The sequence below is a fragment of the Procambarus clarkii genome, chromosome 34 (assembly GCF_040958095.1).
Source record: "Procambarus clarkii isolate CNS0578487 chromosome 34, FALCON_Pclarkii_2.0, whole genome shotgun sequence".
Lineage (NCBI taxonomy): Eukaryota > Metazoa > Arthropoda > Malacostraca > Decapoda > Cambaridae > Procambarus > Procambarus clarkii.
Window position 1 is genome coordinate 39,754,268 of NC_091183.1, and position 12,416 is coordinate 39,766,683.

At 31.7% G+C, this 12,416-nt stretch overlaps 1 protein-coding gene across 7 annotated transcripts in view; it reads left to right on the forward strand.

Moving 5' to 3' along the window:
* The window catches only part of trio (trio Rho guanine nucleotide exchange factor), a 766,603-nt gene that overhangs the window by 718,494 nt on the left and 35,693 nt on the right, over positions 1-12,416 (forward strand). For all 7 annotated transcript variants that reach the window (XM_069335896.1, XM_069335893.1, XM_069335897.1 and 4 more), the window contains 2 exons: positions 5,767-5,892; positions 7,097-7,490. In XM_069335896.1, coding sequence (XP_069191997.1) covers positions 5,767-5,892; positions 7,097-7,490 — 520 coding nt within the window. The remainder of the gene's footprint in view (positions 1-5,766; positions 5,893-7,096; positions 7,491-12,416) is intronic.

Consider the following 12,416-nt stretch of genomic DNA (forward strand, 5'->3'; position numbering starts at 1 on the left):
TGTACCCACCCACCCAAGGTTGAATTACTGACCCTCCCCAGGATGTAACCCGACAACAGTTGCCTGACTCCCAGGTATCTATTTACTGCTTGGTAAACAGATGCAGTAGATGAAAGGAAAAATGCCCAACCAGTTTTATTCTACCCAGGAAATTAACCCGAGACTCATGATTGCAAGTCGAGAATGAAGCCAATTGTACTACAAGTTTTCATTGTTTCTTAAATTTGTTTTTTCAGTAACACAAAAATTGTATGAGTATTCCTTTCTCTTTCATTGGACTATGGTTTCATTTCAGTCACCAGAATGTTGGTACCATGTTCTTTACATTTACATTGCTCTTGCAGTGAATACCATTTTTAAATTTTGTTTTTTCTTCATTTCTTTTACTTTGGGATTTCTGTCTAATTGCAGTACTTTCTACTCTCTCACTTACATATACTTGCTGTCATAAGCCTCACTTTTTTTTTTTTTTTTTTTTAGTGCTATATAGTCTTACTGGTTTAGTGTTTTCTCCTTGTAATTATCTTATCTTTTTCAAAGTGCAAGAGGCAATATATTTATAGGACATCAAGTTAAACATATAGAAGCTTTTAGGACTCTTTCTGCAGCACTAAAAAAGTATACGTTTTGGCTGGAGATCTTATAGAAGACTACCCTCATAAGAAATGAAGCTACTTTCCGAGCATACTAAAAAAGATAAACTGTTCAGATTATAAATACTGATCAGGTATCTAAGATTAATAAATCTAATAAAGTTAACTTAAATTTAACTTTATACGTTACAGTATTATTGTAGAGTCATGACAGGCTGGCCAAAAAACTCATGATTGCAGGACTGGAAAAAGTAGACCATACAGTAAACAGATTGAGTCTTGGAATTCATTACTAAAGAACAGTAAAGTATTCCAGTGGAGTGATTTACAAAATGTTCATACTGGAAACTTTTTGTTAAAAATATAATGATGAAGAACACTGAGTACTACTCTAGTTGGACAATATTCAAGAAATTTTTAATTTGACTCATTTTAATCAGTATGATTTTTGATGCTTAGATGTTTATTATTAATTAAAGAAGTATCAAAATATTTAAATTAACACAAAATTGTAATAAAACATCTCTCTCCAATTATGGTATGTTGTTTTGACCTACATCATGCACTGTTTAGAATGGAAATTAAAATACATTGTTTTGATTTTTCTTTGATACGTAGTGATTAGTTTGTGCAACAAAGACTTTACTCCCTGGCAAGTCAAAAACCTTCGGTCTGAGTTTAGATTGTGAATGAACTTAACAATGTTTTCAGAGCTTACCAGTTTTTAACTTCTGATTCTTTATATTTGGAGGAGAGTGTATTTTTTAAGTAGAAATTAAGTGAGAACTCATCAATGCATGAATTATGATGTATAGTTGCAAGTCATCGTAATTTTATAATTAATGAACTAACAAAAATACTACGTAAGAAGAATCACTTTAATTATATATATATATATATATATATATATATATATATATATATATATATATATATATATATATATATATATATATATATATATATATATATATATATATAGTATTTAACATATAACTGACTTACATTACATAATCAAATAGAATGAAACATGAAGTCCCTTAATCCTTGGCAAGTGATGCCGAAGGGTAAGGACTAACGTGTGCCTCTTTGCTCGATTGCATGAGAGTAATTGAATATGAGGCACTGGATACTATTTTCATATGTACAGTACACCTGTTTGACTGGGCGTGAATGGATGATCAGGTGACATAATACCCTGATGACAAACACAACTTTATCCTTCATGTGCTCTGTCTACTTGTGCTCTGCCTTTTGGATGACAAAGATGGCAGTAAGAAATCGGGATGAATTACTGCTGTTTATGCTCACAAATTAGGCATTAAAAGTTGAATTAAGGTCCAGTAAAAAAAATTAAAAATTACTCGACTGCCCATATTTAACAAGATAAATATAGCATCCTATACAGAAATTTGATACAATCTAATTAAACACTGATATAAAAGATGATAATATACCATAGCATAACTAACTTACTAGATGCAGACCCCCAGCTTCCTACTGGAGTTTTTTTTACAAGACTCCAGATTAAACCAAACCTTGTGTATTTGGATCACATAGTAAGTACATGAGTTGAATGTTCTGTCATGTCTTCCCAAACTGTCCTTTGAAAAGTGACATAATTGTTATGTTGATCCTTGAAAATGACTGTTCATACATGCATGTGTAATTGTATATACTGTATATATTTTGTCACGATGAAAATGAACACCAAAGTGATGGCAAATATCTTGTAAAATCTGAAATTATACTTCTTCATAATATTTTTGAAGCCTTTAGCAGTTTTTTATTAATTTGTGTGAGAGTTTTCTACTGTTTATTTTTCATGAAATAAGTGATGTACGTGCTTGTTATAACTTTTGTATTTTGTCAATAACCATCTTATTCAGCCATTAACATGGGTAGTTTGTTATAATCCATTTATCTCATTTATTACCAAGTTTTTACCTGTATATTTTAACTAAAGTTTACAACAGTTCTTCTATTTATCCAAATTTTAATCTTTAAGCTTTATGCTTAAACTTTAAATGTGTTTTTAACTTAATTTCAGTAATTTGTTTTGCATACTCTTTTTATTTTACCTTTTTAGATTTGATGATATTAGATTTGTCATTCAAAATGGAATGATGAAGGATAATAAAGTTCTGATTTTACAAGAGGTTGTTATCACTTTGATATAATATTTTCATCTTGAAACTAAGATTAACAAGAGAAACTTCGATTGTAAAATATATATACTATATATACCGTACTGTGTTCATTATGTATTTAATTTAGTATTATTGACTTATTTTTGTATAGATTGTACAAGCAAAATTAAGGGTTTTAAAAATTAAAGAAAGTTAATTATTACTGAAGGATCAATATATATAATTATTTCACAAATAATTGTAAATGTACAGCTTGCAAGGTACAGTATTTGTATACCCTTTCAGGCATATATTTCTGTAGCAATGAAGATTCAACATAGAATTTCCATGCTTCATAATACAGTATTGATGGTAGAATAATATTTAGCTTAGTCTGAACTTAGTACCTGTGTAAATTAAACATGCTAGAAAATCAAGTTGAAACTGTGGAGACAACTTAATGGTGTAATATACATATATACATACACACATACATACCTAGAGTATATATATCGTACCTAGTAGCCAGAACGCACTTCTCGGCCTACTATGCAAGGCCTGATTTGCCTAATAGGCCAAGTGATTTTCTTTATTTTCAATAAATTGTTTCCTATTGGTTTATTTTAATTATTATTATTATATTATATTAAGAACATAAAATATTGATTTAGTTATGTTAGTTTAGGTTAGGTTAAGATAAGTTAGGTTAGGTTAGGTAGGGTTGGTTAGGTTCGGTCATATATCTACGTTAGTTTTAACTCAAATTTTAAAAAAAATTAGCTCATACATAATGAAATGAATAGCTTTATCATTTCATAAGAAAAAATTTGAAAAATATTGAAATTCTGGAAAACTTGGCTTATTAAGCAAATCAGGCCTTGAATAGTAGACCAAGAACTGTGTTCTGGCTACTAGGTACAACATATATATATATATATATGTCGTACCTAGTAGCCAGAACGCACTTCTCAGCCTACTATGCAAGGCCCGATTTGCCTAATAAGCCAAGTTTTCATGAATTAATGTGTTTTCGACTACCTAACCTACCTAACCTAACCTAACCTTACTTTTTGGGCTACCTAACCTAACCTATAAAGATAGGTTAGGTTAGGTTAGGTAGGGTTGGTTAGGTTCGGTCATATATCTATGTTAATTTTAACTCCAATAAAAAATATTTCACCTCATACATAATGAAATGGGTGTCTGTATCATTTCATAAGAAAAAAATTGGAGAAAATATATCAATTCAGGAAAACTTGGCTTATTAGGTAAATCGGGCCTTGCATAGTAGGCAGAGAAGTGCGTTCTGGCTATTAGGTACAACATATATATATATATATGTCGTACCTAGTAGCCAGAACGCACTTCTCAGCCTACTATGCAAGGCCCAATTTGCCTAATAAGCCAAGTTTTCATGAATTAATTGTTTTTCGACTACCTAACCTACCTAACCTAACCTAACTTTTTCGGCTACCTAACCTAACCTAACCTATAAAGATAGGTTAGGTTAGATTAGGTGGGGTTGGTTAGGTTTGGTCATATATCTACGTTAATTTTAACTCCAATAAAAAAAAATTGACTTCATACATAATGAAATGGGTAGCTTTATCATTTCATAAGAAAAAAAATCGAGAAAATATATTAATTCAGGAAAACTTGGCATATTAGGCAAATCGGGCCTTGCATAGTAGGCTGAGAAGTGCGTTCTGGCTACTAGGTACGACATATATATACATACATACATACATACATACACACGCACACACGTACCAGTATAATATTATACTGTACTCTAAAACCCATAATTAATGAAAAATTCAAGATTATTAAAGTTTGTTTTTTAAAAGACATATTTTTATAGCACCTCTACACTTTTCTTCATGTTTTGCCTCTTGAAATTACAAAAGATAAGCGCTTAGCATTGCAAAGAATTTTAGCTGTAGCCTAGTACAGTTTTGAGTTATAACTTGGGCACAGTAGCAGCGTAGATAACCTATAAAGCTCTTTTTTAATTAGACATGATATTTGTAATAACCTTTATTATCTGTCTTTTAGAATAATTTATTGTGGTAGTTAATAAAATGTTCGGTTCACTGTGGTGTCGTTGAACGTAATAATGTACAGTAGATCCATCAGCAGTTATACATCAAATGTGGCAATTTTTGTTTAAATAAGCTTGCATTAATCACTTATAATAAAACACATGCAAATTTTAGCAATTAACAACATAATAATAAATGTTATTAAACATATATATATATATACTGTATATATATACTGTATACTCATATGTGATTTTTTTACTTAAAATCTTATATCATGCTAAAAAAAATATTATCTGGCAATTAAACTAGCTGTGCAGTGGGAAAATTGCTTGGGAGTCTTTAGGATAAGTCACAAAAGTACAGTAGTTTAAAGTTATTGAAAAAAGGTGTTTCATTTTTACATATAAAACACCTGTTGAATCTTCTTTGGCAGATACAGTATGGCTTAGTAACAGTGCTCCTTGCTAACAGTTGCCTTTAATGTGCTTTGCTTCTTAAGAATATTTTTCCAGCATGCCTTTGATGTAGTAATGATGACATCCTAAACACACTATTTTAAGATAACAATTAATACTGAAAGACTGTAGTTTTTGTTTTAATGTTTACATGACAGGCATAATGAGTCTTGACCAATTGTTAGATTCTTCCACCCTTGTATTTGGATTCTTTTTACAGGCTTAACTGTCTCAAGATTTCATGCCAAAAAAATATATAAAATAAACCAGGATAAATAAAATTTGTGAACTGTAAAAGGCAATATACTATAAAAGTAATCTTAAATATGATATATAGAGTATAATGAAATAAAGTGTGGGGGCAAGTTGTTTGTGTGCGGTAATTGCTATTAATTTCATGGAAGAGCATTGATGTAAATTTAAAACGAGTTTATTTTGCAAGAAAGTAATTCTCAGATAATAATTACATTGATTAATGCATTAAATTTGAGGCTGAATATATGTACAGTTCTATTCATTGTGTTGACTTCATATGATTTTACAGAACGGATCATCCAGAGCGAGGCGGCAGCTGGAATGCTTCTCTGCGTAAATCTCTCAGTCAGCCACCCATTTCACACCGTGCTCCAGTCACAAAAAAGAAAGCTAATACCATTGATATTCCTTCTAGGTGAGAAGCCCGAGATAAATGTATACAAGTAACTCACCATGAATCCTTTATATTGCATACCTAACAAAATTGTTAGTATAATGAAATGGCCTTCCTAAACATAAGAAAATAAGATGAAGGAACTGCAGAATGTCTATCGAGTCATACAATGAGAAGTAGCTCCTATTTATATCCACTCAAACCTATTCATGTATATGTCTAACCTACATTTGATGCAAAACGGCAATCTTCCGTCTGTTATGTTATCCATTAATTTGTTTTTAAATCAACAGCCCTATTTCAACCTAGTATTTCTTCAGATCTTTCCTGAATAAAATATATATATATATATATATATAGACATGCATTATTATATGCATTATTATATATGCATATAATAATAATATGCATGTCTCATTAAATATGACAGCATATTCCGTATTTGCTATTTTCTGATTTAGGGCTTCTATCCTTCTTACTAATGTTCTTGCATCAGGGTTTAGCTGGAAGAGGAGTTCACCAAAAGTCATGTTGTTTTTAGGTGAAGAAAAGAATTAATAACTTAAGAACATATTACACTAATTACAAAATCGCACAATGTTTCGAACCTCCATGGTTCATTCTCAAGTGAAAAGAAATTAAAGAACTCGTTAATTTATACCAGTATCTGTCAACATAATCCCACCTACATTGTTCACTATTTACCTTCCCCTTTTAACCCACTATGTCTATTGTTAACCTTTCTGTAAAATAATTTCTTCTTCCTACAGTTCTCACTTAACTGTCTTCCAAATTCCTCATTCTTTAAATATTTTCATCTCTAACCATTCTCCTTACAATCATTCTCTCTTACATAACTTGGCATATCTTTTTGCAGCAATATTTGCTGTGCATCCTTTTTTTTAATAGCCTAAGACATATTCACTGAAATATGCAGTACTACTCTTATCACCATTTTTCACCAATTTTCAACCACACATTTTTGTTTCTTATAATATAAATAACTATAATCAAGCAGGTAGAAGTTATATGATTAGTAACTTAATTATTGCCACTGTGCTATGAAAATGGATTATTGAGAGGGGATTACCCATGGTTTAGGTTTGAAACTCCATTGGCAAGTTATATTTTTACATTGTGCGACATTCAAAACTATGAATATTAGTTTCACATAAGTAATTACTATTTAGGATTAATGTTACCACAAAATAAATGTTTATTGCAGCCAAAGTAGCAGCAGCAGTAGTGGATTTAATGCTCCTACATCACCTATGGCAACTGGTTCATCAACTTTGAGTATGAGCTCTAAACCACCACCACCTCCACCAGCCCCACCTTCATCATTTGAAGGATCTAGGATACCTACTTATGTCCCTATTAAGAAGCAAGGATCAGTAGATAAGCTTGATGTACCCTCTAGTCCACCCAAACTTAAAAAGAACTTTTTTGATGGCTTTCGAAGTACCTTACGACCAAGAGTAAAAGCAGACGGGATAACAAGGGGACAGGGAGAAGATATTCCTGAAGGAGTGGAAACTCTTCTTCTGTCACCAAGACAAGAGAGTAAAGAGGACATTCATCCTCGAAGATGGTCAGAGTCGGGATCTCCCACAAAGTCGGTAAGAGCAAGCTCATCCTTTGTACACTAATCATGGTTTCCTGGTTTAGTGTCTGTATTAAAGTGTGTTGTTGTCTCTGTTTTGTAATATTTTAAAATATTAGGTTCATTAAAGCCTGATATAATAATTAAGATTTTAACTAATAAACAATTAGGAAATATTTTGTATGTAAATACAGTATTTTTTTTTTTTAACTTAAGTGTGGATGATGTCAGTACTGAGAGTAGTTTACAATGTAAATCTCTAATGGGGATTAGATGTTTTAATCTGCTAAAATTTATATTAAAGTTTGATTATTTTTTTATTTACAATAATAGAGGGAGAGGAATCAGTGCATTGGATAATTTAGTTACAATCTATGCATAGCATTCAATGACTGCTAATTACTCCAACAGGATGCAGTGCACCATTGTTAAATTGTCTGCCACCACCATGAGAGGCATTTTGGCTTCCAGTCAAAATGCTTTACTATCACTGTTAAAGCATCAGTACTTTTGACACCTTCACATATTGAGATGAATCAAATGTTGTATAATCACTATTAAAACATAAGTGCTTTTACAGCTTCACGATGAGATGAATCAAATAAGCATTAATAGATTTGCTTGTCTTAATCATCTGAATTTAAATACCAAAGATTAGCACAATTGAGCATGGCCTTTATCACTAACAAAATACTCGCAAATTCATGTAACGGCTTTCTCAGTCATTCCATTAAAAATTCAGGTGATCACTGACATTGTTTCATTATAAAATATTATGTACTGTATATACGTTTACACAATATCAAATGTACAATCCTCAAATTGTTTCCTTCTCAATCAATTTTAAAGCACTTTACCTATCATGCCTATTTATATGAAAGATGCATATACAAGTGCACATTTCTAAGACACTTTGTACTGTACAGTACAATCACACTGCATTTGCATCATGTATACACATATATCTGCACATATGCATTTCTGCACACAGTTGACACAGGGTGCGTATTTAAGAGGATTTAAGGGTGTGACAATTGGTGGTTCTCTGTGAAGATGGTGTGGCAACCTCTCCTGTTTTTCCCTAAGACTTCCAGACCACTGTGAACGTATATATTCTTTTTCTTCATCTGTGTAGAACCGCTAAGTCCAGAATAGTTGGCCTCAATGATTATGATTTATCTTGCACATACAATTTTTAGTAACAGAGCACTGATGATAACTGAGAAATCTTGATCTAAATTGTACCTTAATGTTTGTTTATTTATATCAAATGATCCATATTTGCAAATTCATTAAAAGCTGGAATTTGGTGATTATCATCAGCTGGTTTTATGTTTATTATTCAGTGAACCAGCAAGGTAAAAGTCATAAGAATGATAGAGAGAATCATACCTAGAGTACGGTCTTTATTAGAGGGGGATCTGTTAGTGCAATTGCAAACTGATGATTAAAACCACAATAAAATGCATGATACAAGTGTTCGTTCACCATAGGTGGCAAATTAGTCTGGCCTACATATTTCCCAGTTGGCTGAAAGATATATTCTAGTTGTTTATGATATGGCATGACATTAAATATAATTACATAGAGGAAAAATTAAGATGTATGCAATGATTTATCAATTAAAAAAAATGTTTTCTATACAATAATACAAAAATTAAGGATACAGTATATTAACTCCTGTTTATAGTCAGACATACTTTGCTGACAGTAAAATAAATGTAAATTCCTAAAAATACTAAAAATACTTTAAATACTGTAAATACCTAAAAATACTTTAAATTAATAAGTATAACTCCCAAAATTTTATAAAACTTGTGATATCTAAAATAATAAAATAGAATAAAATAAAATAAAGAATAAAGAATAAAGCAATAAAGAATAAAGAATAAAGCATAAAATAGAATAAAGCAACCAGCTTAGAGTCATTCAACATAGCAGTGTGGTATGTGAACTCGTTCTGGACCACGAGAAATCTGTTCCATTGAGATTTTCATAAATGTTTCCCTTTAATATTAGAAAATTTGTAGATGTTTGCTTTCGTAACATAAAAGGTAATCAAATCATTAGGAATATAAAAACAAATTTAAGATTTTTTCTTTATCTTTATCCCACACTATTTGCACATATTGCTGCATTAATTGAGCAAAATCTTAAATTTAACCCCTAATATGATACACAGTGATGAAGTCAAAAACAAATTAAATCATACAATCCTGCATTGAAAAGTGTTAAGCAAAGTTACAATTTGGTACAAACCATTTGTGAAAACAAGCTAATTCAGTAGGTAATGTATTAGTAAAGGTTTTTGTACTTTTTTATCCATTCTATATTATGTAAATTTGTGTTCTCAGCCCCTTCTTCTCCCAAAAATAAAGCTCTGAGAGTATTAAAATACCCCTCTATAACCAGGCCATCAGTTGTTCCAAATCAAAGCCAAAGCTGACCTAGGACAATGTCCAAACACCAAGCCTATCAACCTTAAACCTCAGTACAACAAGTATCTTTTCACATGGACATGGGTCATCTGACTACCTGATTAAAATGGAGGAAGCCTAAGAGTAGACACCAACTGACACAGAAAGGAGCAGCCCACAGTCTGACCTGTATTGTAATGTCAGAAGCTACAAGTCAAAAATAGGTCCTGGAAGATTCATCCACCCTCACTTGGGTCTTGCACATCTGTGGTTAGACTGACCCCAAACTTTAAAAGAAGAGTACTCGAGACAGCAGGTGAAAGCCCAAGGAATAAAGAATACTGGCACACACTATAAAAAAAAGTTCTAGGTGCAAAATGAGTGTGCTCAGCATGTGCTCACTGAAAATCTCTGTCTTGCTAATGACAGAGAGAGAGTACAGTATAATCAGAACCTAAACAAAAAGAAGAGAAAACAAGACTTCTACACCCTGAATCAAAATATTCAGCTAAGGAGAGCTGCCTCGGAAGTACCCAACCAAGACTATTTGCATGAATATAAATACTGTAGAGCACAAGACCAAGGCCTAGGTTGGAGACAAAATCCCTGCAGCACTACTAAAGGAGTGGCCCGATTCAAGAGGAATCAGACCACACTGTATGCTATTAACCTTAGAGGAGGTATGTCTTGTGATCATTAGTCTCTGACTATCTGCTGCCAGATAACCAAACAGAGGTAGAAATTATAATTTTGATGCACACAAATGACTGGGCACCACACCATTAAGAAATTAAGCAATGGAACTCCTTATGCAGAGAGAGAATGAAGGAAAAAAAGTCTTATTTAACAGAACCAGTATTTGCAGAACTATGATAGTTTACAGAACATTGAGATGTTTAATATGTTCTCTTGTGCCATACTGAATATTATCATTTGAATCAAGTACCCGAACTCCCCACTCCTATACTTTGCAGAAAACCATTTTAAAAGTTCCTTGTCATGGTGAAGTTAATGGCAAGAGGGCTTGGTGTGAAGGCAGTGTGCTGGGTGGACCCTAGCCCTGCAACAACTGAGGTGGTTCCCTAGCACAGTTTATGCTACTGTTCAAACTTTACATTTATATTCAGTAGATATGGTAGTAGTAAGTTACATGTGAAATGCAAAATAAATTTAGGGACATGAAATTTAGGTGGTGGATAATGGCCTGATGAGATAAGTTCAGAGTAAAACTTTGAAATGAGTTCAGTTAAAGCTGGAGAGAGCCGAGCTTTCTTCCAACCCCGATGCAATTAGAAAATGATTAGTCTAAGACTGAATTAATCCATCTCTGCATTCATACATTTTCAACATTAAATATAAATATACATATGAAGAATAAATTCAATTTTATCTTATACTGTAGTTACATATAAATATAAATGTATTATTATTTAATTCATATGCAATTCTAATGGGTGAAATTGTGATTTTGAACATGATTCAGTCTTGGACAACAATAGATACAGTCTCTGACCATTACAACAAATTCCTTATAACCTCATGATAGACAGCTGTCATACTCAATGAAAATTGGGATTAATAATATATTACCAGTTAATATTTTTATCTATAAAATTAAAAAAAATACCTCCCTGTACTCTATATAGTTTGACAGTTTTTAAAGATTGGATTTGCATCATAGTACTGTAATTTAAACACTTATTTGTAAAATTATTTGACTTTCCTATGTTTACTGCTTATTTGTACACACCTTTACATGATTAAGCAGAAAATACGACTAAATTCCTGCTCTCTCCTATGTCTCTCTCTATTCATGGTTTTCTAGTTTTAACAACTATACATTTTTGCCTTCCTGTGCTGAAACTTACCATGAATGTTATGCTGTCAATAAAATCTCTTTTTATCTTGTAACATTAACATTTGTTACAATATAGCCACATCATATCTTTTCACTTACATCAGTCATGTTAAAAGTAAAAAAGTGAATTGAACGTAGTGGAATGCTCTCTTCATTTTTATTCATTGTTACATTATTCTGCCTACTCTATTTCCTCTAATGTAGTGATGATTATGCAACATATTGCTATTTACATTTATCTCATTTCTTGTGAGCTCATTAATGCTGAACTTATGGTGGAAAGCGTAACTGAGGATAATGGTTGCATGTTATATAATGTGTACCAAGATGCTGGCCTTCTCATTTGAACACTCAGGCATCCTGGTATGTCCTTCCCACAGATATATACCATTTCAGCATTATTACTTAAATGCAAAGAAATACTGACCTTAATTTTTTTAATGAGAACTGGAAAGTCATTTCAACATTCAATTTAAATTACTTTGTGAATGTAATATATGTAAAGTGTGAAGTCAAATTGTAAAAGATGTTTAATACAAGTATTGTAAAAATATTTATAATTTTATAGCTGTAGTTACCTGTATATTAAATATCCTGCCAAGTTTTACCTTGGGCATTGCTCACAGAATTTAACAGTTGATTATGTCTAACTTGAACCTCTTTAGTT